This window comes from Cyclospora cayetanensis, unplaced genomic scaffold (genome assembly GCF_002999335.1).
Source record: "Cyclospora cayetanensis isolate NF1_C8 unplaced genomic scaffold, CcayRef3 CcayRef3_contig_25, whole genome shotgun sequence".
NCBI classification, from domain to species: domain Eukaryota; phylum Apicomplexa; class Conoidasida; order Eucoccidiorida; family Eimeriidae; genus Cyclospora; species Cyclospora cayetanensis.
In genome coordinates this window covers 193,618-221,285 of record NW_020312203.1, presented here as the reverse complement: position 1 = coordinate 221,285, position 27,668 = coordinate 193,618, and the positions used below count along the sequence as shown (strand labels likewise).

At 54.4% G+C, this 27,668-nt stretch overlaps 5 protein-coding genes across 5 annotated transcripts; 1 reads left to right on the top strand and 4 right to left on the bottom strand.

The window, feature by feature from the left end:
- Window positions 1-1,138: 1,138 nt before the first annotated feature.
- Window positions 1,139-4,099, bottom strand: LOC34623045. The gene is made up of 5 exons (XM_026338333.1): window positions 3,665-4,099; window positions 3,432-3,540; window positions 2,906-3,247; window positions 2,219-2,784; window positions 1,139-1,948 (listed from the first exon to the last, which is right to left on the bottom strand). Exons 1-5 carry the CDS (start codon window positions 4,097-4,099, stop codon window positions 1,139-1,141), a joined length of 2,262 nt encoding a protein of 753 aa, XP_026194118.1.
- A 350-nt stretch (window positions 4,100-4,449) lies between these two features.
- LOC113147517 (Holliday junction resolvase MOC1, chloroplastic-like) lies at window positions 4,450-9,008 on the bottom strand. The gene is made up of 8 exons (XM_026338332.1): window positions 8,866-9,008; window positions 7,544-7,925; window positions 7,256-7,397; window positions 6,403-6,731; window positions 5,709-6,178; window positions 5,387-5,431; window positions 4,673-4,757; window positions 4,450-4,509 (listed from the first exon to the last, which is right to left on the bottom strand). Exons 1-8 carry the CDS (start codon window positions 9,006-9,008, stop codon window positions 4,450-4,452), a joined length of 1,656 nt encoding a protein of 551 aa, XP_026194117.1.
- Window positions 9,009-9,063: 55 nt separating this feature from the next.
- Window positions 9,064-11,101, top strand: LOC34623046 (proteasome subunit beta type-7). Its single transcript, XM_026338343.1, has 4 exons — window positions 9,064-9,444; window positions 9,763-9,819; window positions 10,017-10,164; window positions 10,815-11,101. The coding sequence occupies exons 1-4, from the start codon at window positions 9,064-9,066 to the stop codon at window positions 11,099-11,101; spliced, it is 873 nt and encodes a 290-aa protein (XP_026194128.1).
- A 1,220-nt stretch (window positions 11,102-12,321) lies between these two features.
- On the bottom strand, window positions 12,322-15,418 carry LOC34623047 (fructose-1,6-bisphosphatase class 1). Its single transcript, XM_022736183.2, has 8 exons — window positions 15,321-15,418; window positions 14,569-14,722; window positions 14,256-14,364; window positions 13,738-13,898; window positions 13,305-13,394; window positions 13,074-13,166; window positions 12,735-12,834; window positions 12,322-12,569 (listed from the first exon to the last, which is right to left on the bottom strand). Exons 1-8 carry the CDS (start codon window positions 15,416-15,418, stop codon window positions 12,322-12,324), a joined length of 1,053 nt encoding a protein of 350 aa, XP_022588906.2.
- A 5,167-nt stretch (window positions 15,419-20,585) lies between these two features.
- LOC34623048 lies at window positions 20,586-27,136 on the bottom strand. Its single transcript, XM_026338304.1, has 8 exons — window positions 26,143-27,136; window positions 25,430-25,853; window positions 25,054-25,218; window positions 24,717-24,843; window positions 24,250-24,496; window positions 23,187-23,563; window positions 22,753-22,973; window positions 20,586-22,638 (listed from the first exon to the last, which is right to left on the bottom strand). Exons 1-8 carry the CDS (start codon window positions 27,128-27,130, stop codon window positions 20,586-20,588), a joined length of 4,602 nt encoding a protein of 1,533 aa, XP_026194089.1. The 5' UTR covers window positions 27,131-27,136.
- Window positions 27,137-27,668: the final 532 nt, after the last annotated feature.

Below are 27,668 nucleotides of genomic sequence, written 5' to 3'. Positions count from 1 at the left end.
GGGCAGCGGAAGTCAACGCCCTTGGCAACGCCAGGGAAAATAGCGTGGAGGTGCAGCGCTTGGGTGGTCATGAACAAAAAGCGTTGCGAAAATGCGTATGCGTCATGAGGCTACCACCCCTATGCGCTGCACTCTCCCGCCAATGCGCGTGTGTTGTGTGGCGGTGTATCCCTCTGTGCTGCAGCTCGCCTGCGCGCAGGCTGCGGTTCCCCGCGCTGTTCTGTGCACCTTTCTGGGTATCCCCTGCACAAATCGCGGGCTTGTCCTATGCAGCGGGAGAACCCCAGTAGGCAACGGGGACCAGCTTAATAATCACCCCACCCAAGCTAGGCTTGAGAAGAGTGTATGAAATGCAGCCGTTTAGAGGAGGCTGCTTCTTGGCCTCAGAGAGAAGGCTAGAGAAGGCTAGGGGCAGAGGCGAATCACCACGCCCCCATAGAAACAGGCTGCTCAGCATAGCCACCAATTTGCATAAAGGAAAGCAATTGTATGGCCACCTTCTGTAGAGGCCGCCAGCGGAGTGTCTGTCACTTCGCTGTCGAACGGGCTGGGTGCCGCGCATGGCGACCCGATCGAGGGGGAGGGGGGGGCGGGGGAGATTAACTGTGTTATTTCTCAAGGCCTCTGCTGGCAGATCCCTCTAGGTAAGCTGCAAGCGCAGCCAGGCCCTCAGACAATGAGGCCAACAGTACGGGGTCGCTGCCGTTGGTGCTTTGGGGGGGACGACTGGTAGTTCAGCTTAGCGCGTGCTTCTGCAGATAACGACGGCGCGTAGGGAAGGGAGGGAAGGCAGGTAGTGGAGGAATTAGCAGAGAAGGGGGCAGGCAGGAAGGAACAGAGCAGCATGGAGAGGCGAACCTAGTACGAGGATCCCGAATTTCTCCTCAGAAGGTACAGGAAGCCTCTCAGTGCAAAAGAACGGCAAGTTGCTCTAGGCGGCAAAGTGGATGCACCCTACCCTACATTTTTTACATTGGCAAGAGGGGCATAAAACCACGACACCAAAAAGCCGTGTTTTTTGAGGTGCTCTACCTCCTCTGCGGCTGGCTCTGCGACAGCGTCTGCTTGCCCGGTTCGGCGGCAAGACAAGCGTCCCTCTGCCACATGTGTGGAAGTTTTATGTGAGTGCTGCACGCGCTCACTCCGTTGCCTGTGCAAGGTGCTGCTGTTTCTGCTGCAACGCAGCAGCAGCAGCGCCTGCAGCCGCGGCAGTAGGACTGTGGGACTGCTGCAAGGGGGGGGGGACGGAATGTGGGGGTATCGAATCGAGGGCAAGTGGGTCGTTTTGTCTGTAGAAGGCCACACCCTCCTCCCCCTGTTGCTTGCGCCTCTGCCTCTCCTTTATTAAAACTGGCACTAACAGTCCCACATCCCCAAACAACGCGTCGCAGCAATCGAGGAGGCGCGTTGCTGCTGCCGACGCAGCCGCAGGGTGCTGCTGCAGCTGCTGCGGCAAGCGACACCCCAGCGTGGTGGGCGGAAGCAGGGACGGACGGGGAGTCCTCAGGCAGGGGCCTGCGTTCCCTGTTGCTCCTGATGTTGGCTTTGTAGGCGCATGCGCACTGCGGCTGCCATCGACACCCTTCCCTAGAGGCGAGTAAGTCCGCTTTCTTCGCATGCTCTTCGTGCGAGAGAGGTCCCCGATGGACGGGGTTGCGGAGGGTGACGGCGATGCAGCCGCAGCAGCAAGAACAGAGTCTGCGTCGGTTGCTGTCGCTGCTGCTGTCAAAGCCTCTGAAACGGCCTGGATTGCTGGCCGTCTGCTCGTGTTGCGGCGGCTGCAGCTACGAGGCTTCCAGCGGGGAGAGAAAGAACTCTGGCAGGCATCGTCGGTCTGCGCCTTCGTGCACTGCTGACTCTGCTGCCGTAGATACGCATGAGAAGTCACCAATTCCTCAAGGGGGGGCCGTTTTGCCGGATCTCGCTGCAGACAGAGACGCAGAAAATCCTGCACGCAGGAGCCGCACCGCAAGGGAGGCAGTCGGGGATTTTCGCATGCATTTTCTGTGTCTCTGTCTGCAGTTGCCTGCCCAGTCCGCAGGCCGATCCTTCGCCGCGGCAGCGAGGCATTAACAAACAAACGCAGGCACGCCCACGCCGCCACAGCGCCACTAGGAGGAGGAGGAGCAGCAGCAGCAGAAGCAGCAGCAACGCGAAACGCATGGCAGAGCAGCAAACTGAGCGGCGCAGGTAGAGACCAGGGCACGAGGAGCCTCACCTGCGTCTTAGGGTCGTCTACCTGCTGAATGGCTGCATCCAGCTGCTGCTGCGTTTCCTTAAGCCACCGCTTGCTCCTCCTGCGAGATCTGTCAGTCATGGCTGTAATTTGAAGCAGCACAAGCCCTAGCATCCAGGTGTGAGCCTTACTCATGGCCTCTGCATTACCCACGCAGCAAGCGCCATCGGAGAACTCCGGTGGCAAGTTGCAACATAAATCCTCTGCCCACAGTTCGTCGGCTGCAGTCGGCAGTCGCAAAGAAGAGAGAAACTCGTACGGCAAGGCCTGGGCTGCTCGTGCTGCATGCGACGCTACGGATGTATCCTCTCTCCCTGCAGCAGCGTTTTCAGGTGGCTGCAGCAGCATGGAGAGGGGCAACCCCACAGCAAAGAGGACCCTGTCCCTTTCGATGAAGATTCTGGAGAGCTTGATGGGCAGAAGGAAGCGAATAGGCCCCAATGAAACGATGTGGCTAGCCAGCTGGCTAGCGACGCGCTGCGCCCTCAGTAAACCCTCCGCGTTGCTGTACGATACGCCTGAGCGGAGGACCTCTTCCAGCGAAACAGCTGCAGCAGCGGCGAAAGGCAGCAGAAGGCATATCTATGAAGGCGAGTTAAAGGAATAGTAACGCTGCAGGTACAGGGGCCGACGTCGCCGATGCTGCCACTGCTTTACGAGTATACTAACATTCAAGAAAGGGTGTGACCTCTAGGAGGTGGAAGCCCTTGATTTCCGCATGCGTTGCGAAGATGATCGAGCGTTGCGACGGAGCAGCAAGCTGCCGCAAATGGAGCAGAGCAGCCGCCACCCTCTCCCGCAGCAGCAGCAGCCCTTGCTGCTCTTCTTGCTGCTGCTCGGCTGCATGAAGCCGCTGCTGACCAGAGCCGCCAAGCACCGCCAGTGCGGCTGCAGACAGCGCGTGATATTTCATCAGTGCCAAATCGACGGACTCCTTGTGCAGCAGCTGCCAGAGAATACCGCGTCCAGATATACCCATGCAGCGCCACAGCATAAAGCCCCTAGGAACATCTGCACGCAACGGCAGCCGCATGCAGGAGGGGGAGCCCGAGAGGAGGAGATCGACAGCAGAGAGCGGCGAAAAAGCAACAAAAAATATGCAGGGCATCAAGCGCACAGCCAACAAGAGAAAAAGAAACATGACCATGTCTGGCTACCGCTCCCAATCCCTTGATCGTGGAATCCCCCTGCGTACAGTCTTCGGCGGGAGGAATGAGACTGAACTCCGCTGCAGCCTGCCTCCTGTCTCTTGCGTCTTCTTCGCGCGACAGTGCTACGCTTCGCTGCAGCAGATCTTGCAAGGCCTAAGCCACAAACCGCGAACGCGCCAAACGCCTCCCAGGGCTTCCAAATGTCTCATCGTTCGCATGCAAAGGTGTCAATCCAACAGCAACAGACGCAGCACACTCTAAACCTCTCGACACACACTTGTGCATAGAACTGCTCTTCCCCGCCAAGGTCGTCGACTCCGCTTCCCCCGATGGCGAAATTCTCCCCCTGCTGCTGTTGCTGCTGTTGTTGCTGCTGCTGCTGTTGCTGTTGTTGTTGCCGCCACCGGCACAGTACTTCCCGAGCTCTCGGAAGAACTTCTTCGCAGTCAGCAGCAAATTCAGCCCCAACAAGGCCCTGCATGCGCAGCACCTTGTTGTTGCCGCTGCTACGCGTGCAACACACTTCATGAAGCGCGGGAGGTTTCCTCGCTTCTGCTTCTTCCCCAGGCGGCACCGCAGCAGCAGCTCCCTGCCAGTGCAACATATTGAGACGCCTTCCATGCAGGACGGCCTCTTGCGCATGAAGAAAGGCAGCACCACCTCGCAGCATTCGAAGGTACTTGGGGGCAACAGAAAAGAAGTTGAGCCGCATCTGCATATGCGCACAATAGGAAGTCACGCCATCACTCCGCTTCTCGCATGCAGAGAGAGGAGAGAGAGAGAAATACAGACACCCCAGCAGCAAAAATAGCCACCAGCAAATCCAGCACCTGCCCGCCAGCGTTTGTTGCAGAGAGGCAGCAACAAGGGATCTGCATGCAAAGGTGTCAGCTGTAGCACCAGCAGGGTAAGCAGCAGCTAGCCATAATCTGAGAGGGCACAACCGACTGACCGTTCGCTCCAATTTCTTGTGGATGGCATGCTGTCTTTGTATCCTCTTTTGCTGCCGCAGTCTCCCCCTAAGTCTTCTTTCAAAAGCCTCGCACTCCGCAAGGAGCCAGCCTATGGCGTCTGTCGCCTCTTGGCAGTAACCGACAACCCCACCCAGTAACGCAGCAGCACCTGATGTTGCTGCTGTTTCCAGGGAGGCTGCTGATGTTTTCGCCGCCTCAGACGCTGATGCGGCAGACACCACGGGCACCACGCGTCCTTTTGCCCGTGCTGATCCTCTCGCTTCCGATGGCTCCCCCGTTTCTGCTGTAGCTCCTCCTGCTGAAGCAGCAACAGCAGCCGCAGGCATTTCACCACCATCATCACCATCATCGCAAGCATCAAGAGGTTCCTGGACACCTCCCGCTACCTGCAGCAACCTGAAACGCCAGCAAACAACACAGAGGCAACACCCCGCCAAGATGAAGCAATCACACAAAAAAAACATACACAGACAAACACACATGCACACAAACATATACATACATCCATACATACACACAAACATGTACATACATCTATACATACACACATACATACACACATACATACACACATACACACACATACATACATACACATATATACATACACACATATATGCACACACACATACATACATACATCCACATACATATATACATCTAAATACGCCATGAGCTCCCTGTTGTCAACTGGATGCCCCGAACAAATAAAGATCAAGGCACAGAGGGTTGAGGATGCGCTCAGACTTCTCAGCCTCTCTCAGAAGAAACATCCGCTTGCAAGCACGCGCGCGCTAGGAGCCAATAGAGCAGCCGCTGGCATCACTATACGTCAGAGCACACGATTCAGCAGACCCTGTCTCTCGCTCCCTCCCTTCCTTCAACGCTCTGCCAACGTGTCGAACGTCTGTAGGCAGGCTGAAGAGTCTGGAAGCGGCAAAGGAAACACAGAAATGGAGGCGTCAGAAGAGCAGGCGGTAAGCAGGACAGAAGGGGGATAAACAGAGAAGCTCGATTCCACGTACTCTATGTATTCGCCAACAGGCATGCCCACCGGCCGCTGACACCAACTGCGAAGCACAAGAAAACATCCACCTCCACAAATGCCCTGTTGGGGAGAAAGCAACCCCTGCACAGACAGATAAATGTGCAGCCGAAGCGCCTTCTACTGCTATGGGCGCCCTCCTAGCCAGGGAGGCCTACAAGACAAGCTCTCAGACGGAGCGAAAAACAGCCGTTTACTGTTCACCCTTTCCAGAGACAAGACACCCAAACCCCACCCGCTGCTGTAGGTGCAAGGGAGGCTGGCAAGTTGTAAAACGCAACGGCCTTTGTGCATTTTCTCACACAACAAATTCCTCCAAGGGCATGTCTGCAGGCTTCACTTCCAGCATATACTCCCAGAAGGGCACATGGCCATCCGCAGCTGCTGCAGCTGCTGCGGCGGAGGCAGCTGCGCTGTTTCTGCCGGCAGCAGCAGAAGCCGCCTGCAGCTTCTCCGGCTCGCATCTGAGCGCATAGTGTTGCAAATCAGTATTACTGCACCACCGCAGGACTTGTTCTTCGAGGGTGCACAAAAAGCTAAGCAGTTGACGCTTTTGCTGCTCCTGCGACTCCTGATCTTCTGCAGCTGTGGCTTCGGCTGGAGCTGTCGAGGCTGCCGCGGCAGCTGCCTCTACTCGCTTCTGCTGCGCCTGCTGCTCTAGGCTGGCTTGCCTCAAAGCTGCAGCGGGAGTCATGGCGCATGCAGAACCCGCAGCAGCCGCTCCAGCAAACCGCAGGCATACGCGAGCACGGCCCCTCTGCAACTCCTCCCGCTGCGGCGTAGCAGCAACACAAATATGCCGCAGGATAAAGAAAAATGCATTTTCTAGAAGTGATTTCATAGCACCCCTAGGCGTTCGAGGCATTCGAGATCAACATTCACACAAACACAAACACATACAAAGACAAAGACAAACACACATGTGCATACGCCAAAGACTTTTTTCCCAAGCAGCGCTCATTTTATCAAATCCAGAAGGCCAAACAGATTCCTTACAGGTCTAAAGGCACCCGTAGGAATAGTTATGCGCCTCGCGGGCAAATGTGCTGCTGCTGGTACAGCCGCTGAGGTCACAAATTTCAGAGGCGGAAGTGCTTCAGGAACGACTTCGACCACCTCCGTTTCTGCTGCTGTTGTTGCAGTCCCTGCTGCTGTTGTTGCAAGTGTTGTTAGGGGTATCGGTTGTGATGTGGGGTCAGACTGGACGGCAGCAGCAGCAGCAGCGGCAGCAGAAGGAAGCGTCCTAGGGAGTTGCCGAGATATGTTCAAAGAATACAAGGCACCCCTAGGGAGAGACAGGGGTATTCCCCCAGCTGCTGCCGTCGCTGTTGCAGCATTTCCCTGCACAGCCGCAACAGTCGCATCAGTAAATACCGCAACTGCCAAGGGGCCCTCCTTCAAGCCAGCGCATGAAGAGGGGGAGCAAAGCACCAGCACCAGCAGAGCTGACAACCCCACCGAAGGGATGCAACCGGATAGCAGACAGTCATTTGGCGTGCTCAAAAAGCATTTTAAGAGGGAACTTTGTGTCGGCATAACATGCATGCCGTCCTCCAGGAGTACGACATGAGCGTCCCTTGGATTGGTCCGTCAGTGCATATATGTATGTATACATGCATACATACATATAGGGTTATATACAAATGGATTATCGAGAGTACCTTTATCCATACCCGCTTGTACATATGTGTACAGATATATTTGTGTGCATATGACGAAGTACCCATCTATCTCTGGATACAGGCACAACGCGTACACGGCGAGACGGCGGGCCAGACAAGAAGAAAGGGAAGCAAAGAAGCAAGACAAGAAACGGGGGGTCTGTGAGGCTAAGTCTTGAAAAGCAGACAAACCTGCGAGGCTGAGAGACTTCCGGAGGGTTCCACCCATGCCTGCAGCCAACGGCCTCGTTGCATTCCAGGGAGACGCAGCTGTTGCTGTTGCGCGATGGCGAGAAGCTCCTTCTCTTCAGCCTCGGATAGCTTCAAGGCCTGTGTTGCGACAGGCAGAGCATCAGAAGGTTTGGCGGAAAGCGCTAACCAACGGCAGTGGTCATGCCATTCGGGTGAAAGCAAGAAAGGCGCGCAGCCAGGGAGAGGAGAGTCTGAGGCACGAAAGTGCCAAGGCCTTATCTCACCTCATTGATTTTATCAAAGGTTCTGAGCCTTGCAAATCCAACCTGGCGATTTGTGCGCAGAGTGTGATAGACTCCGGATGCCCTCTGCAGCTGCAGGGGCGACTGAGCTTCCAGCGTGGCAGCAGCAGCAGCAGCAGCACCAGCCGACGAAGAGAAAGGCGGACCTTCAGAGGTGAGAGCTCCCGCCTCTGAATTCAGCGGTCCAGCTTCTGAGGGCAGGAGTGCCGCATTTGTCTCGACAACATTCCCCTCCCCCGAGGGGAGTAGAGACAGAGGGAATAGAGAGGCTAAAATGCCGCTGCCGCTGCTGGCGGAAGCAGCAGCTGCGGAAGAAGGCGTAGTCGTTGCCTCCCCCGCCCGCTCTTCAACTCCCGCAAGAGTTCTTACAGGCCCTCCCGAGGGGCAAAGAATGGCTTCAACGCGTCTTGGCGTGATACGACGCAGCCGAAGGGGCGAAAGGGCAGCGTCTCGAAGCCGCTGTGGACGGCTGTTGTGCTCCCCTGCAGAGGCGGCCGCCGTCGCTGCCTCGGCTGTGGGAGAAGAAGAACATCCTGCTGTACCTACAGCGCGTGGAGGGAGGCTGCGATCCTCCACGCTCTGAGGCTCCGGAAGGGGGAAGGCACCATCCCCCGTAAAACACCGCGTGCTGCTGCCGCTAGTGCTGCGCTGCTGAGGCGCGCTGCTCGCTGGTCGCTTCATGGTACCACCTCTCGGCAGCAGCAACAACGGCAGCGGGGCAGCAGATGCTGCCGTTGCGCCTGCCCTGATGACGCAACGGGGGGACTGGGATAAGGCTGTACGTGTATAAAGCGGTTGACACTCGAGAGGGGGCAGCCGAAGACCACGAATCTGCAAAACTCAATCGGCAGCGTTTCAAAGCCGCAGGGGCTGCGGCATCCTGGCCTTTCAGCGGAGAAACGCTGACTCCTGCGGCTCACAAAGATTCTTAAATGCAGAGGAGTAGTCCTCGGTAAAGAGCATCAGGATCCGGCGACGCAGCAGCGTCCTCCCGACTCTGAATTCTGAACCCCTCACTGCCCGGAAGACACGAATCCGCGCACATATATATATGTATATACATACACAGGTACGAGCGGCCACAACGACGGGCAGAAACGCAGGAGATACTCTGGAAGCCTCAGAATTTACTCTACCGAAATTTTGGAAGCGACGAAATATGGCCGAGGAAGGGGGCAGCAACACGGGGGGGCCCTGTGGGAGGGGCTGTGCGCGGTGGGGGCAGGCTGCTGTCTGTTGTTCTAATGCCGCTGCTGTGAGGAATTTGCGGCGCTCAGGTCCATCTGTGTGTGTTTTTCGGCGACTGAATGAATTCTGATTCCCTGGGATATCCTGTTGCTGCCTCCTGGGTGGCTTCGTGACCTCTCTCTTGCCAGCTCACCGTTGTCTGCAAGCAGCGCAACGTGGCGTGCAACAGCCCCCTCTCAGGAAGCGCGCTTTCCAGCATACGGCGAACTACAGCCGGCCTTAGCTTTAGGACTGCGAACCGACAGAAGCGTACCATGGGGTCCATAGAGCAGCTACAGCGCCAGCTCGGTGGCTTTGACTTCAGCAACCACAGCCGCAATGTCTCGTTGCTACTGCGCGCGGCAGGGGCAGCCACAGGGGCAGCCGCAGCAACACCAACAACTGGCAGCGGCATGCCACCGCTGCGCAAGACTGGTACAACAATTTGCGGCGTTGTTTTCCAGGGGGGAGTTGTCTTAGGCGCAGACACCAGAGCCACAGAAGGGCCGCTAGTCGCCGATAAGAACTGCAACAAGTTGCACCGCATCAGCAGCAACATCTACGCAGCAGGAGCCGGGACTGCTGCAGACCTCGACCACATGTGCGACTGGTTAGCCACTCAAGTTGAACTGCATAGGCAGAGCACTTACGCGAAGGTAAGGAAGAATTGCTAGAGCGTGTGTGCTGCCTCGCGAATGCCAACTCATAAGCCCGAACTGCAGCGCGAGCTGCTACACACAGACTTACCGATACTCAAGCCTCTGCTTCATCCTGCCGTTCTGCACCCTTTGTCGTTTAGCCCTTGGGTCGTCCGCCATCTTTCTAGCAAACGCCTCTACATAGGATTAGAAGGGCAGGCTGACACGATTTCTGACCAACCAACCTCCCCAAAGGGTGCTGTTGTCGCCGCAACACCTATTCATTGAATGCTCCGTCGTGTTGCGTGTTTTTTCGCTCTGTTTCTTCTGCTGCAGAAACCCCGTGTGGGCATGGCCGTTTGTGCACTCAGTCAGGAGCTCTTCAAGTATCAAGTATGCGAATGTTTTCCCTTGCCACACTACAGTGCCACCAAGGTTTCTCCGTATTCCTTTCCTCGCAGGCTTACCAGGCCTTGGTTTCTACTGCAGCAACTAGAGCAGGTTGTGTGTTTTGTCTCCTGCTCATACATGGCGTGGTTTGCTGCTGCCATTCTGCACGGCTCTTGCCGCTCCATCCTCCTGTGCTTCAGGGATATCGGGGATGCGCCGTTGTACTAGGCGGAGTCGACCTTAGGGGCCCCTCTCTTTACAAGATTCATCCACATGGCTCCACCGATTCGGCCAGCTATGCAGCGATGGGCAGCGGCAGCCTCAATGCCATGGCCGTCCTGGAGGCTGGTAAGCAAGGACCTCACTTGTATGGGTTCGATGCTCTTTTTGGAGGCTTGGAAAACAGACATTTGACAAGTGGCGGTTCTTTTTCTCGTGAAAAAACTCGCTGTCTGTTGCATACAAAACAGGGGAAAGGGCGGGACTCTTGGGTAGTAGCCGTTTTGGGAGGGGAAAGGGGGGGAAGTCTTCTATGTTGAATATCTCCGTGTTCGCGGCGTTGTCTGTGTCTATCGGGAGGCTTTTCCCGGAGTTCATGTGCATATTTTGCCGGCTCATTGGGGCCCTTGATATAGATCCCCTCGATTGTCAAATCTCTCATTTTGTGCCTTGTGGGGGATGCGGGCATGGCCCTTGCTTTCACGTTCACACCCCCACATGTCTGCCACTTTTTCCGAATGTATAACTCGCCGAAGTGCGCTCTCTGCATGGTGGCGCCCCCCCCGCCTTTGTCTTTCTGCTCCTCGAATGAGCACACCAGGCAGGCATACACAAAATTTCGGCAATGTGCTTCTTGAATGTCTGTGTGTGTATGTGTAAGGCGTGAGGCCCTTTGCTGGTCGATGCCATTGGGGCTGTCGCGCTGCAGGCTGCTGCCTCTCTTCAGCCGTGAAACTGCTGCGTTTGCTGCACGTGTGTGCCTCTCTGGGGGTTTGCAGGATACAAAGATGGGATGAGCGAGGCAGAAGCCACTGCTCTGGTATGTGCGGCGATTACTGCCGGTGTTTTGAACGACCTGGGCAGTGGAGGCAATGTGGACTTGTGCATTATTAAGGAACACGAAACGAGACACATGCGCCAGTTCTCTTCTCCTGCCAGAGTCGCAGAAAAGTCTGTGTATCCTCCCTATGAAATCGGCACCACTCCATTCTTCAAGGAGCATATTGAGCAGGTCAAGGAGCACGTCGCGGTAGAACAGGAAGTAGAAATGGTGGAGGCCCTCTGAGGGGCACCTACATGGGTGTTGACTCTGCATGGGTGGTCAAATGCGTGGTGTGCCTGTGGGATTTCCCCCTTTGCTTCTGAATTCCTGGCAGTTGCGTCGCTACACAGTGGGCCAGCATGTGGCAAAACACCAAAACGTATGAGGGAGCATAATAACGGACGCAGGGCCTTCCCCCCTAGCAAGGGGGGCCCTGTGCGTAAGCACCGCACTTTAACGCTTCCCCAGCCAGAGCCGTGTGTCTTTGCAGACATCATGCGCTAAATAAGGTTTTACCCATGAGAGAACCCAAGTATAAATATATCCACATCTATTTGTTCAGCAATTTTGCATAATAGATTAGCAGGGCTGAACAGCAGTGCCGTGGCATAATACCGCGACGCATCCGTAGCACCAGATTTGACTACCGCGTCGTCATGCCTCCTTCGCCTGTATAGCCCATACAGCAACTACACGTCTAAACCTGTGAACGGACTGCAGAGCCTGCTTGTGCCTTCCCTCTTGGAAGTTCTCTAGTTCGAGGTGTTGCAGAGGTTGCTTTGCCTTTTTTATGCGAGCTCGCCCCCCCCCCACTTCGCGTTCCCACTGCGTCTTCATCCCTGATACATCCACCTTAAGTTAAAACGGTGTAGATTTCAATGGCTGGATGGGGGAAGGGATGAAGTGGTGGAGGCACCACCTGTGCCCTCCGGGGGCACTGCTGGTGGCGCCCCTCCTTCAAGTCTTCCCATATGCCACGAGTGTACTTTCAACTATTCCGCTCCTCGTCGTGTGGTCGCTGTGTGCATGTTGCGTGCGAGACGCTCCGGACTATCCTCCCTTGTTGCAGGCTGCGGTGTACATACAGCCCGTTCGACCCACATCCCAACACAGAGCGCCGTGCATCCCTTGCAATGCATCCTGGCGCCCACACAGGCCACATGCGATGGCAAGCTCCAGAAACTAACTGAGCTTAGAAAAATATGCGGATCTGGAAGCTCGGGAGTGGTTGAGCTAACAGCCAGAAGATGGCGGCGCCGCCACGTTCTTCCCTTGCGGGGAGTCGCGTACATGAATGACGCGCGCAGCTATAAATATCTGCATTACAAGCTTACGCTATTGACTCGCTGATCCATTCGTTATTCTGATCGACACCAATGGTGGGGCACGTAGAGTAAATTCCTCAGCCCCGTGGCACTAACAAAAATGCATGCATACACCGAGGCGCCACGTTTTCTTCCCGTTTATTTCTCTTCCTTGGGAGCCAGTATGCTGGCGTGCAATCTACACTCGGGGCTCTTCGCCCCCATGAGCTCCGTCACCTGATCTACGAGGGAAGACGACCCAACAAAGAGGGGCACCCGCTGATGCAAGTCCTGAGGTATTATATCCAGAATCCTATCGAAGCCATCTGTAGCGCGGCCCCCTGCCTGCTCGGCTAACATCGCCATAGGATTGCACTCGTACAAAAGCCGCAGCTTTCCCTTCGGGTCTGCCACAACAACATCCACGAATCATCGGAGCACCCTTGAGGCGCCAGCCCTTTCCCTCCAACCACCCTAACCTGACAACTTCTCTGCGCGGCAGCCCCCTCTACGCACACCAGCACGCTGAGATTAGATCTAGCAGACCCGCTAGACGATAGTTTAATGATCACCTTTCTTGGTCGGTGGATACATGTAGATGCCTCCCTGCAAAAGATTTCTATGAAAGTCCGACACCAGACTGCCGATGTACCGAAGAGAGAATGGGCCCTTCTGCAGGCAGCGCACGCATGCATGCATGGCCACACATGAAAACTAGCGCCCCCTCAAAACCCTCACCAACCGCATAGCACACGCATCATCGCATTCCCTTTAAACCTGTGCCACGTTGCGGGCAGCCTACGCATCCGCATGCAGACGAGGGAGATGGAAAACTCATAGCTTTTGCCCAAGCAAGCCCATTTGGGAGCTACCAAAAAGCAACAACGCCACAGCCCCATCCCCAAGGTCACCTCTCCTCCATGTGCAATCTCAATAAAGCTCTTCACACCCTCAGGAAAGGCCTTGTAATTGCCTTCGTTCACGCTGTAGATCTTGGCCTTCTCCTGCACACCACGCCAATGCCGTCACCCCTCGACCCCACGCAAACTGCAAGGTCAAGGCTGAAACTTTTCCAAGTGCAACTTTCATGTTGAGCAGTTTGATTGATTTCGGCCTTGAAGTTTATGCGTGGAAAAGCCTACTGGGAAGTGCATGTTGGGATGAGAAAGGAAAAATGTTCCGAGCGAGGGGTCGAGGGTAAATCCATGAACGCCTGATCCCGCAGTCATGACCTGCCATCGCAATAAAGAGCGAACATGACAGAGAGAGACGCGCTCGTTGATGCGCAGAACGAGAGAGGAATTGAGCGAATGCAATGTCTTCGCTTGCTTGTGCTAAATCATCTCGGCTACTTTTGGAGGCGATGCCTACGAGATGCCTACGTACAAGCGATACAAATGTGGCTTCAGGGGGGGAAAGAAGACACCGGGAGGAAGGGGGCCGAGGGGTGTGTATGTACGTTGTGCGTGTGTATGTGTGTGTATGTGTATGTGAGCGTATGTGTATGTGTATATATATATATATATATGTGTGTGTGTATGTGTGTATGCCTGTTGTAAAATGTTGGCGCCTTACCAGCATCGTGCTAGAGCCATACAACACGTATCCAGCAGCGAGTTGTTCCCTTCCAGGTTGCAAGAAGTCTCTCTTTTCCACTGGTTGACCTACTGGAGAAAGCCGCTGGAAAATCGAAAAAATAGTGCCCACCGAGACGTTCACATCAATGTTAGACGAGCCTGCAGATGCACAGACACTGCAATGCTGCGGCACCGCTACCATATCCATTGGTGTACCCGAATTGCGCCACTACTGCTCGAGCAGCGATTGCCTTGCTGTATGCACGTGTATCTGTGTGTTCATACAAAGCCATATACATGTAAATATTTTTGTTTACAAGAGCAAACCACGGAGTATAGCCGCAGCGCCAAACGCAGCAGCAGCGTAGCGAAACAGATTTGCGGCACTGAAGTCATAGCCCTAGCGGTGGAGCTCCCGCATTGCAACATTATGGCCGCAACACAAAGCAAGCGGGAAAAGATGTATTTTTGTCGTATATTCGAGTTTATTTTTTGACGTTAAGAGTGTGTTGGTACCGTCTAGAGGGTCCATTAGAAGGACCAGGTGGCAATTGGGGTTGACAGCAATAAAGTCGTCATCCTCTTCCGTACAAATCCCACAAACAACTTCTCTATTCACGAGTGCCTGAAGACACCCATCGAGTCGTTAGTCCCACATCCCCTGGCGATGACGTTGCGGTTCTTAAGCACCGTTTGTCGTGGCAGTAGCAGCGAACTGTGAATAACGCCAGTTGAGTACAACCGGGCTGTCTAGAAAGACGTGAGCGTGAAAGGCAGACAAACAACACACACACAGAGAGAGAGAGAGGCAGACGGCAGAACAAAGCACCTGGATAAATTTCCGGTTCGCAAAAATATCCAATTTTTGTTGATCCTCGCCTTGAATGTTTTGATTACCCGCTGCCCCCAAGATATCCACTAAACCCGCCATGTTGATTTCGCGGTTTACCACCTTCGCCGCCAGTTTTATTGCCGTCAGCAATCTGAAGCACCGGCAGCACACAAAACGGGAGGTAAACAATCAACACGCAACCACACATCACCAGCACCAGCGCCTAGCGCATGGAAAGGAATGCATTCTGCATCACTGCGAAGATTGCCAGACGAATCCTATACATACATCGATACACAGCGCGTTCTCCGCAGATGCAACGTGAACCAGCTCCCTGTTCACGGGGAGAGTTGGACGCAGATTCGTGGCTTCCAGAGAATACCCCCATTTTTGGTGAAAAGACACGCAGCTGCTCGCGGAAAGCCTTTTTAACAGGACTAATAGTTTGAGGCCATAAGGGGGAGAGAGGGGCAGCGTAGAAGGTCCGGGAGTGCAAGAGATCGGGAGGATTCAGACTGGCGGAGATTGGAGCAACACAACCACGGATACACTACACCTCAAAATAGTGCGCCCCAATGCGCAATAACGCATACACAGCAAACAAGGGATGGCTTCGAATATCTAGCAGTGGAAGGAGCTACACAGGCACAGAAGCACAGCCTAACAGACTGTAGTTTAATTGCCGCCCCTAACGAAAAGCCACTGGTGTGCAGCGGTTCGCATTGAGAGCTTAGGCTGGTAAAGCCGACTTGTTCATCTCTGCCTCGGAGCCTTTTTTCTTCAGCTTGTCCTTGTTGGCGATAATAAACTCCCCGAGTTCGGGAATGGGGGCGCCTGGAGGTGGCATCTTGTCGGGGAGGGTATGTGGAAGAGGGTTTGATGCTTAGGATAGAACAGCTAGGGCCAGAAAAAATCTAGGCTGATTTTTGTCCCCTATTGAAACAAAAAAATGGCCAGCAAACAATATTCGTAATCCGGGTAACCCTTGGGGGCTTGGTGCTGTTTGGAGGCTGCTAGCAGGGGGGCGCAACGGGAGCGTTGTTCCCAGGCCAAGGATTTCAGGCTTTTCTTGGCTTTAACTGTTATTCTTGCATCTTCGGGACCCAAACGGACCCGATGAACAGATAATTTTATCTCAAAATGCCTTTCTCAGGTCCGTAGGCTCTAGCCCCCCCCACCCCCCACGCATAGTGACACCTGGTCATTCGACAAGACGATGAGAAGCCTGCTCCTGCCATTTGCTAGTGGGGATGTCTCATCTACGCACTCAGACACACCCCTGCCTAAGTTGGATTGTTTTTCTGCTGCCACAGACACAGGCGCGCACACCGTGGGAGTGCGAGCGATTTGGTCATTCTTCAATGTTGCAAGCAATGCTCTGTATGGGTGGTTGTGACCCGTAAACGATTTTATATCTAATGAAAATTCATCTAAGCATGAATCGTGAGCTTCTATTGTTCTTCTACCCTCCCTGGTGTGGGCCGTAGTTCGCTCGTCACGCACATATATGTGTAGGTGTGCCAGCTTGCTGTTTGCACGGTTGCGGACTAGTGAATGCCCAGACTACTCACAGGGTGCGGTCACTTGCATCCCAGCTCTCCTTCCTCGTAGATATAGGAGGCGTCGTAGGTTGAAGGGCAGAGTTTAGTACAGCTTTTGTCGGGGGAACCGATAAAAGCTGTGTTGTAGTTGGCCCTGCTGCGCGCAAACACTGTCTACAACACTAGTTAAGTATAACTAAGAATCGGTAAATAATTGACTAATGCTGTGCATGGAGCTTAATTGCAGAGCACTGCTCGCTTGGCACAACGAATCGCAACGTTTTGTGCGTGTGCGCCAGATGCCCTATGCAAACCGCTGCGAATGCCTGGCGTGCTTAGAGAGTCCAGCTACCCGCACCCTGGCTGTCCCTGTCTTCGCATGTCAAGAATTCTGAAACGTGCGAACAGGGCAGAGCGGGAGCATTTTGTGCATTACTCATTGACTTTCTTCGAGGTTCGTATTCAGTGTGACACAGTGGCTCCCTAGCCGAACAGTTCGCGTGTTTTATTGGCTGCAAACTACACTTATTTGGTTGCAAAAAGAAGAGGTATTGTTTGGCTGCCTGGTAGTTGCTAAATGCAGCTGAGAGTTAATGCACGGAATACTTTCACCATGCAGCAACGCGCATTTATCCGCCTGTCACTCAAATGCCGGAAATTCCGGGGGTGATGGCGTTAAGTGTCGTTCCATTGAAGACTGTAACTTCTTCATCTCATCGCATCTCTGAGTTCCAACATGAGAGGAGAGAAACAATTAGCGAGGACGACCCATGCTGCACTCTTCAGGCACTCGGAACATTCCACAGCTAGTTAATTGTAGCGCACAAAGCACACACTCAAGCTACACTGATACTTACCATATTGAGACAGCGCTAGCTTCTTATAAAGAAGATGTAATACCGACCAATTCAAAGTTCGATTATTTGCTAATGCATATTTTAAGATTAGAATGCTTGCGTAGAAAGCGTTTATGTGTAGGTTAGCCCACCAAACGAAAAGTCAGACCAGATAGTCAATTCTTTACTAGCTCTCATATAAAGGCAAACACCGTAATTGAATTTGCCGAATTATTGCCTAAGTCTCTGCAGGCTTTATTCGTTGGGTAAAAACTTACACGACCAGCGCGTGATGCAGGTGTATCCAATTCGCTTTAAGGCGTCTCATTTCAAAGCTTATTTAAAGGCTTAGATATCGTAGTAAAAACGAAGAGGTGCCTGTGAAGCACATTCTGTGTGTGTGCTATCAGAGAGGCCTGCGTGACCAACACTTCCAGGCTTGGGTGTTTTGAACAAAGCTAATTAAAGCCTAGACGAGCTTAATGCTTTGACACTCCAAGCAGGGAGGCTCTGGCAGCCGATTAGAATGGAGGGCTACATGTTTGGGTGCACACACACCGTGGCAAAAGAAAGTGAGACTAGGAGGCACGACCATTTCATAACCAGTGCAGTTCCCGTGTTTGTAATTTTTGTCGCTGTCCTGTTTCCAGCCGAGTCTGCGACAACTCCAGGGGCTAGGTAAATGGACTGCGACCATGAGAAACCAGTTGTGTGAAGCTTTCATGGAAGCTGCATTTGAACTGTCGGCGGACCTGGCATCGTGGCAACACTGCAAACATGAAAAGGGCCAGGCCTAGGGAGTGTGGTCGGCATCAGGCGTATCAGTAGCAAGGCACTTTTAGAAACCGCCCGCGCTACTCTAAGAGCCATATCTTTTACAAGTGAAAGCGTGCCTGTGAACCAGCAACCTGGCTGTTTGCAGTTTTCACATCACTGACGGACGCTTTTCGAATGTGCTTGTCAATGGACAGGCTAACGTTTTCTGTTAGTGCTGAGTTGGAAATAATCGACGCAACGCATAGCCGTTAGCGCAACTTGTTCTAACTGTTGTTCACGTCCCTCTCAGTCGGTGTGAGGCTGAGCTGGTGCGAACAGCCATTGTGCAACTCCATCCAAACGCATAAATGCGTGTAGATTTAATGCTTGAAGAATGTTGTCATGCATACCAACGGAGCGGGTCCACAAAACAATATCTAGACCCGCAACACCCAAACCCTAGGTAAGACTGCTTGTAGCATGGCAGAAACGCTACTATCTTGGTAGCCATGATTTCATTTGTACTCCCCGTACTCTGACTGCCAAAACCTTTATTGGGTCGCTTGTGGGAAAGGATGGCATTTTGCTTGGCATCTAGCCTCGGTACGTAAGTTGCGAGAGCTAGAAAACGGAACAGGGCATATAAGCTTCCAGCCATGGGGTCAAAAAACGCGAAAACGTTCCCACATAAAGGGGAGTTAATGTGTCAGTGAGCAGATGTAGCATAGCATGGCGACCTTTTAGAGGCCTTGCTGAATCGACCCTGGATATGTTTCTCGAGCTCTTTAAGAAGGTCACATGGCAAACTATGAGGGGCTTCTAGAAGGAGGGTTGGCTTGGATAGAAGCTGCCCAAGACACCCGACCAAGAGAGTGTGCCTTGCATGGTCCACAAATGGGAGATACTACACGCTTGGGGGACCCCCAAATCAGAATGAACTCTTTGATGCTATAATGTCCATTTGCTATGACGGAAAAAGGAAAAAGCCATTATTGGGTCTCCGTATTAACCGATTTGGACATGAAGGCACCGCAGACCCCACCGTGTTGGCAGTGGCACTCAGAAGGTTCCCCCTGAAGGTTCTCGACTTGAAACCGGTCTTGCTTGAACAGGGAGTGCCTGTTCATTTGCAGGAACTTGTACTGGCTTGTGGGACTTGTAACAAAGGAGTAGCGTTCATGCATACGGTGGCTCAGTGCTAGTTTCCTTATCTCCAAGCAGATTAGTGGTAACAGCATTCGCAGAGGACCTTTAGAGGGGAGCTGTACCATACCGGCTGGTTTTCCCTATTGCAGAGTGGTAAAGTGTGAATATGTCAATGGGCTAGCGGGTTACATACACGTAGCCAAGGTGGGTTTGCTCACGGGCTCAGCGGAAACTGTGCCAAACCTTGGAGGGGTTGAGCTGCTCATGGATAGCAAGGGCTTCGCACAGCGACTCTAGCTGGCAGGCGTCTACTGAAACAAGATATCTTTAAAAATCATCCGTTTTATCCATTCATTCCCCTGTGTAGAGCCACCGCTGCAAGCGCGCCTCACGAAAGCAGGTCATAGATATACACAGTCAGAACTCCCAGGGCTGCTATACAGCTATTTTCTTCGGACCTGAACTACTCACAGCTCTCGCCTACAGGCCAACCTACTTGGTGAACACCCCAGAGGGTCCTGACAGTGTGCATGGTACCGTAAGCTCCCATGATATGAGGCCAAGAAACAACTATATCTCCTCAGTGGAGTGCTGCAGGACGAGTTCGCCAAACGCAGAAAAAGAGAAACCAGCTTCCGTCCTGGCAATGGTTCTTGCGGATACAGACAGTTCATCAAATTGACTTTTGATCCGGAGCGCACGGCCACGACAATATATTTAAGACATCACTACCATCGGCTGTTTACACCAGACAAGCCCGCTACGGTGAAGATGATTCCTTCCGGACTCTTTTTCAACATTTCTTCGAAATACAGCATATCTCTTCTGTTTCATCACAATTCGGTAATCCGGCTGCGCACATAAACGTGCTCGGACGGGGGTGCCCCGATATTTGTCTGCCGCTTTGGCTTTTGGAGTCCGATCCCATATTGCCACAGACCGCACTTCCCAATAGAAAAGTTTCGTCCTACCCCCACCACAACAGGTTTGCAAGAGCGCTTATCTGAATGCCGACCACCCACTTTTCCCTGTATTTCTAACAGCGTATGCGCAAGCTTATCTCGATCCAATCAAACTTGGTGAAGGCCAATCTTGTCCGTAACAAAGCGCCCACCCTGAACTGTGGGGCCCGAAGAACCCTACTACGGCGCGCTGCAATGCTTGAGGGAACGAGGACTCAGCGAGCAACTTTCTCTACCGACGGGACCCTACAGTGTGCAGATCGCCGCATGCACCGCTTCACGCGCGGCTGCACAGGATACAGTGTGGCAACGTAGTTCTCGCTGGTGAACATGAAATGCCTGCTTCTAGCTGTAGATGCCTTCTCATGGCGCATTGGCTAGTCCCCTGAAGGGGAATTCCGAGCAGCTGCCGTCGTTTCCATAGCTGCTACAACTTCCCGTACCAGCTAATGCCATAGTGTATATCAACACCGCAAAGCTTTTGCTACCCACGCCTACCGATCCCTCTAACTATGCGCATCTGCCGGACTGGGCACCTTAGGGGCGTTATTGAGGCGCATGTGCCAGACAAGTACGTTGGTAGCGTATGCCTCTTCTTGCTGGTATTCCAAATGCACGTACTTTAGGCATGCTATTTCTGCGTGTGTCGTGCAAATATCTTCCTGTGCAAGCCATCCAATCCACCTCTTTCCCGTACTACGCTGTTGCTACGTCGGCTCTCCTTGAAAAGCGAACATTCCAATTGTGTATATGTCTTCTAAAGCCAATATTCGTTACACCCAAAGAACCTCTACAGCTCCTCCAGCCTCCCCCACAGCGACGAGTGTGGGTCCCCAGGCCCCAGGGGTCTTTCCCTCAGCTGACGCTTCACCTAAAGCGGGGGCATTCGCTGGCCAGGCAGATATGTACCGAGGGGCTCTAACAGTGCGCAGACGCGCTCTGCTGATCTCCTCTCTCTTAATACAGTCGACGAGACGAACAACTGCTCCACCATCACCGCCACAATCCGCAGCATCACTGGCAGACGCGGACTCTACACCTGCCAGAAGGGCAAGGCCAGTATCGTCCAATATCCCACAAGTAACGACTCCTGCTGTCGCACCAGGATGGATCCAAGCCCCCGGCTGCCCCCTGAAGGGGACTCGGCTGCCGCCTCGAAGCTCCCACAGCTGCACGGGGAAAGGCGCATCTCCTGCGCCTGCTGCCTCAGCTGCCGGTGCTGCTCCAGCTGCTGCTGCTACTGCCCCTGCCTCAGTGCTGACCGCTTCCGCTGCCAGCTGCTGCTGATCTGAAAAGCCAAATGCTTTCACGCCTACTTGTTGGAGTTGCCGTTCCTCCTGGAAGTGGAGAGCAGCGGCTGCCCGCGGTGCATGCACCAGTGCGGCGACTCTGCCCCCCTCTGCAAAGGAGCAATCCTTCACAGGCCCTGCCAATTCGTTAGGGCCCCCCTGAGGCGCTTCCCAAACACAGGGGGAGGCGCATCGCAAGTCCCACAGCAGCACCTGACCGCTGGCTGTGCCCGCAAGGACTAGGGGCCCACTGGCTGCTGTAGCTGTCACCTCTGAAAACGGCTCATCGAAGAGCCGCTGCAGCAGCAAAGCAGCTGGTGAGACACCCCATACTCGCACGGTTGCGTCCGCTGCCCCAGAAACCAGAATTCCATCGGTTTTTTCGAAGAAAAGCGACAAGACGGAGTCGATGTGCCCAATCGCTCTTTGCTTCTCTTTGCGGCCTCCACTTGGTAGTTCATAGAAGCTTGAGCAGCCGGCGCTGTCATCAGCGCCGCTGCTCAAGGATGTGCGGGAAGGCATCACTTCGCGATGAGGCAAGGTCTGCAGATATATGCTGCCGTCTGTACACCCAAGGGCCAAGAGCCTCCAGGAGCCGAGGTGTGCAACGCTGGTGAGAGGCAGCTCGGTGACCTTTCGATGGATTGCCGATGCATATGCAGACAAGGAGAGGCCTTCCGATGGGGTTGCTGCTTCAACCGATTCCAGTGAGTGTAGCGCCTGTTCCTGTTGAAAGAGGCCGCCTTCAAGGGCGTCGAAACAGCACAGTCGTCCGTCTCGCCCGATCACTGCCAGCGATCCTCTGCAGCACGAAAGACCAGAGAGGCCTAACCATCGGCAGCGAATAGCCACTTGCTGCTGCCGCCGCTGTTGTTGCTGTTGCTGTTGTTGTTGCTGCTGCTGCTGCTGTACGGGAGAGGACGTTGCAGCAGCGCCCGGCAATTTACCGTTGCTGCTGGCATGGCTGCTGCAGGACCAAGCAGAAAACTGGCGCCAAGGAGAATTGGCAGTCGCAACACTGCGGGGAAAGCGGCCCCACATTCGCGTTGCTGAAGCGGCAGCAGCATTCCTTGTCGCAGCAGCTGGGACTTGCTGTTGCTGCTGCTGGGGAGGAGCAGATGCCCCTTGGAGCAGTAATTGGAGCACTTGTTGGTCCTCGTTTTCTGGCTTCGGTGGGTGCCGCCACACAGGGGGCACCCTCTGAGCAGCAGCGCCAGATTTCACAAGCTGCAGCTCACGCCTCTGCGGTCCGCCTGAGGCTTCTGCCGCTGCTGCTGCTGCTGAGGAGGAGGAGAATTGATGCAATCGCACGGCAGGAGAAAGTGGGGTTGGACTCAAGAGGCCTGGAAGCAGCTCGGGATGCTGTTGAATGAACAGAAACCATGGTGTGTCTGACCACATGGAAGTGCCGGCTTCTATCCCGTTTGGCGCCGCTGTCGCCGAGATGCAGAACCTATCAGCCGTCAGCAGATGCCGAGGCGCTGACCGACCAAATGCGAATTCCCATTCTACAGGGTCGAATGGCGGTGAGGAAAGCCTGCATGCGGATTGTCAGCAAGGCGAGCTCCAACACGCAGAGGCATGTGCGCGAATAGTGGCAAAAAGCGGTGCAAAAAGTTCGGCAGGGGAAAGGTAAAAGACTGTAACAGACCTCATTGGATGCGGTTGCGAGAAAAGCTTGATTGGCGTCTGACCAAACTCCTGAAGCTGCACATTACGCACGAGGGGCGAGAGCTGCTTCAGCAGCCTCGACAGCCCGAGGGAAAAGACGTCTCCTTGATTTCCCGTGGGGCAGCAGCTGCCTGTTGCAGCGGCAGCAACAGCGTCTGCGTAGGTTAGCGGATGGAAGACGTTGTGTGCCGCACGGGCTTCCTGCAACAGTGTATCAAGAGCATCGAATAAAGGAAGACACTCAAAAGGGCGTGCACTGCATCCTCTGAAGCTAGGAGCCTAATCACGTAGTCGTCTCACAAAAGGCCTAGCCAATAGGTCGTGCTGCTGCTGGAGAAGGAAACGAGGCGCAGCAAAAGAGGCCCTGTTCCCAGCCTTTTCATGCGACTTCACACTAAACGCGTTCTTGCGCACCTGACCCGTTTGTTTATAGCCAAAGACAAGATCAATCCACCGATGGAGGGAGCTGCTGCAGTAGCTGCCTTCCAGAGCTGCACGGTGCAGCAGCAACAGCAGCGCAGGGTCGCCTCCACACCAGGCGGGCAGATCGACATCTCCCAGTGTTTCTGCTGCTGCCGCTTTCGCCACTGCTGCTGCGCTTCCTTCGAAATCTGCTTGTAGCGAGTGTCTCCCCTCGGCAGCGCTGCCGCTTTCTGCTGCTGGTCGAAAGAGGGGCGCACCAGTCGGCTTAGCGGACAGACGTATGGCCAGTCTGTTGCAGAGGAACGAGGGGTCATACGAGTAGAACTCGGGAGTCAGCTCCACGAAAGTGGACTGCCCGCTGTAGGCTCCTGCATCCACCCCACAAAAACCAGTGCAAGCGCGCGCAAGGACGCTTAGAGAGCAGCAGGACGTTTAGAAAGCAGCATGACGTTTAGAGAGCAGCAGGACGCTTAGAAAGCAGCATGACGTTTAGAAAGCAGCATGACGTTTAGAGAGCAGCAGGACGTTTAGAAAGCAGCATGACGCTTAGAGAACAGCAGGATGTTTAGAGAGCAGCAGGATGTTTAGAGAGTAGCAGGATGCTTAGAGAGCAGCAGGACGTTTAGAAAGCAGCATGACGTTTAGAGAGCAGCAGGATGCTTAGAAAGCAGCAGGATGTTCAGAGAGCAGCAGGATGTTTAGAGAGCAGAAGGATGCTTAGAGAGCAGCAGGATGCTTAGAAAGCAGCATGACGTTTAGAGAACAGCAGGATGTTTAGAAAGCAGCATGACGTTTAGAGAACAGCAGGATGCTTAGAAAGCAGCATGACATTTAGAGAGCGATAGGATGCAAACCGCAAAGATGCGGGAAATATCTGGGAGAAACGGGTAGGGAGTGCTTCAGCTGCCCTTTTGTCCACGTTCCCCAATCCTTTAACACATGCAATTTCTGTACACTGCTGACGATAAAAAGCAAGCGCATGAGCTCCAAACGCAGCAGCCGCATGCATGGCAGAACGGTGGGGGATAGGAACGACAGGTATACGTTGCCTTACCTGCCCACGCGCCCTGCATGGATCTGAAGATTCTGTGCGGGCAGTCAAAGCGGCCACAGTGAAGCCTTAGCAGGCATTCGGGTAAGAGACGCACAAGGAAGTGAACGGTGTATGCGGGAGTGCTGTAATGGCTGCCGTAGATATAATTGAGGTCAGCTGCTGCTGCGTTAGATCCCGAAGCTCCTGAATCTCCACTGCTTGGTGAGCCTGCTGCTCTCGGAGAGCATCCCACTCCGCCTGCATCCACCTGGACGCCAAAGCCACGCATGCGCGCACACTGACCTTAAGAAGAAGGGGGCGGGGGGGCTGGAAGTGCAACTGGAGGGCCGTTGTGCCTGCTGTCTTGGGCCTTAAAGTCGTGCATGCGTTCTTTGTACGTGCTCCGCTAGGAACCGCAGCTCTCTACGCATCCCGCGCATGCAGACTCTACGCTGGCTGCGGCTTTGCACACTCAAGCAGCGCTCCACCTGGATGTCTTTCATGCGCTTCAACAGGCCTTCGAGTCGCTGCGGATTTAGGGCGCCAATCGGCTTGCTCAGATCTCTATACGCAGCTGGATCGCTTAGCGGATTTGCCGCATCTGCTTCGGAGTATCTGTGGAAACGCAAGCCACACCCCCCGCTGTATTTTTGCGCGAGCTGACGCCTGCCGCTCCCACTGGCGCTAGGGGCGCCTGCTGAGGCGCAACGAGAGGCATCCCCTTCTTCAAAAGAAAACAAAGGCAGCAAGAAGATACACAGATGTTCACTGGACTGCACAAGCAGCGCGCAAGACGCAGAAAAAACTGGTGAATGCGTGCCAGACCTCTGGATAACCCATGGGAAGACCGGATACGCCGAGAAGTTGCTGGTGCTTCTGCCGGCAGCGCTGTTCAAAAACTGCAGGTAATGCAGCGAGGAAAGGCGGCCCTCTAGCCACCTTTGCTGCATGCATCGGAGTAATTCGTCGGATGCTTGCAGCATGAAGGCCCTGCGGAACCGAACCGGCACGTATTGGCAGTCATGTAAGAGAAATCTCAAAAGCGGCGGGAGAGCAGCAGCTGCTGCCAGAGATGCGCGCAGCGGCGCGTCATGCTGCGGATAACACGAGGGCTAAGAGGCGCTCTGTTGCAAAGTTCTGTCTCAACTGCCAACAAAAGGCCAGGCACAACTGATACGTTTAGCGACAGCGAAAGCCTGACTGGGGTTTGAGCTGCTCCAGAGCGCAAGCAACTCGCTCTCTTTCGGTGAGATCTGCGAATTCAAGGAGTAGCACTTTGTAGTTTTTCTGATGCCGGACACCAAGGCCGTCCTGTTGATCTGTGGCAGCATTAGCGGGAGAAGAAGAGCGAGGAACAGGAGGGGGGAACGTTCTAGTGGAGGTATGACTGCTGCTGCTGCTGCTCCCGGAGGTACTGCTGCTGCTTTTAGCTCCAAAAATGAGCTCGAGAGCACTTGGACGCAGACAGCGGACGCGCCGCAAGACATGAAGAAGCGCACACAGGGGGTATCTCTTTGCAGGCTTGTTTGTGAAGTTGGGGTGAGGCTCCAGGTAGAGGAAGGAGGGTGTGAGTAGCATGAGGGCACGCTGAGACATAAGGGGCCGGATTCTTGACACCCAAAAGCCTGCATGCAGAGAACGGAGGTCATGGAGGGGGAAAAAGACGTGCAGGCATTAGCAACAGCAGCCTATGGGAAGGCGTTCAAGAAGGTCACCAATGAAGGCACACACACGCACTACACGCGAAAGCCAATGGGGAGCTCTTGCCCGCTGGCTGCATGCGTTTTTATGGTGTAATACTGCACTCAAAGCCCTGTGCGAAAGGGGCGGCGTGTTGCAGAAAAAGGTCCAAAAGACATCGGTCCAGGAAACTTTCGGCGTGCGGTTTTGATGCCTCTGGTGCGGAGGGTGTACCTGTGTTGGTAGGAAGAAGAAGCTGTTCTCTGTGATCCAGCTGCGAAAAACTGAAGCGAACATGCTGCTGCAGCTCTCGCTGCACTGAGATCGCGAACATCTCGGGTGTCACAAGCTGCTGCAGTTGTGGTGGCTGTTGAAGTTGCTTGTCCTCATCTGGTGCTTCTCCGTCTGCGAGAAGGGGACGCATTGGCAGGCGCGCGAGAAGTTCCCTGCCGGCAGAAACTCGCCACATGTTGAGTAACAGCAAGGTTAGCTTGCGGCTGCCTGCAGGCTCAGCTGCTGCTGCAGCTGCAGCCGCTGCAGCGGCCGCATTAATGGTAAGGACAAAGCAAAAGATCCTGCTACGTTCCTGAGCGAAGGATGAAGGGCTTCGCTGCTGTTGGTGTTGCTGTTGGTGGTGTTGAGGGAACAAGGGGGGTGGTTGGGATGCTGTCGCAGCAGATTCTTGCGTGAAAGGCGACACACATCGCGTTTTTCCATCAATGACTGTTAAAGACACGCGCATGAACTCTGCCACGCCGAGCAGCAGTCGCACTTCTCCCGTTGTTGCTGCTGCGGGGCCAGAATCAGCAACCCCCCTCCAGCTGCTGCTGTTGCTGCTGGGAAGCTGTGCAATGAGGATGATGCGTCTAAGCAGCAACTTGAGGATATCCGCTGCTCGCCGATGCGGGTCTAAAATGAAGCTCTTGCTGCACAAGCGAAGGCGCCCCTCCTCAGCTGACGTCTGTTGCTTCAAGCCAAGAAGTCTCGCCAGCAGGGGGTGGACAGGCCCTTCATCATCACTTGCCGCTGTTGCTGTCGCTGCAGCAGCAGCAGCAGCAGTCTGGTCACCTGCTGCTGCTGCGAGAGCAGCCACGGCAGCGCGAACATGGGAAACTGGAAAGGCAACCGGATATGAAGTGGCGATTGAGACTTCGCAGTCGGAGAGATACTCTTCCCCCTCCTCCAGGATCAGCGCGTTGAATACGCGCTGACCTCCAAACATACTGCTGCTGCTGCTGCGAATTCGATCTCAGGCTCCAGCAGCTACCGCTGCCGTCGCGGCGGCTGGGAAAGACACAGATATCTTCGTGCCTGTTGCCGCTTTTCTGTGCCTGTTCGGTTTGCAAAGGTTAGGAGGCGCTGCTGCCACGATCATCTCCCATGCAGAAGTTTGTCTTGTAGCTTGGCTATCTTCGCAGTGCGCTGCCTCTGCTGGACGCGGTGGTAGTGCTACTCGTGCTGCTGCTACTGCACGTAAGGATGCCGCTATTGGTGTTCCTGCTGCTGTAACTGCTGGGCAGGCGTGTTACCACGAGGCTGCGGGTAGCTAGATGAAGGCGCTAAGAGGGGCGATAAAAAACGCTCTGTCTCTCCCCCCGTATGTTGCCGTTCTAGAGAAGTGATCCTCCATCTCACTGCGTCTCATTTTGTGCCTTTGGCTGTTTCTCTTGTCGTGTCATGTTGCAAGAGGGCACGGACGACCGGGCTGCATGTGCCGGTGGTGTTACTGCATGAGCTGCCGTGATAGAGATGCGCGTCTT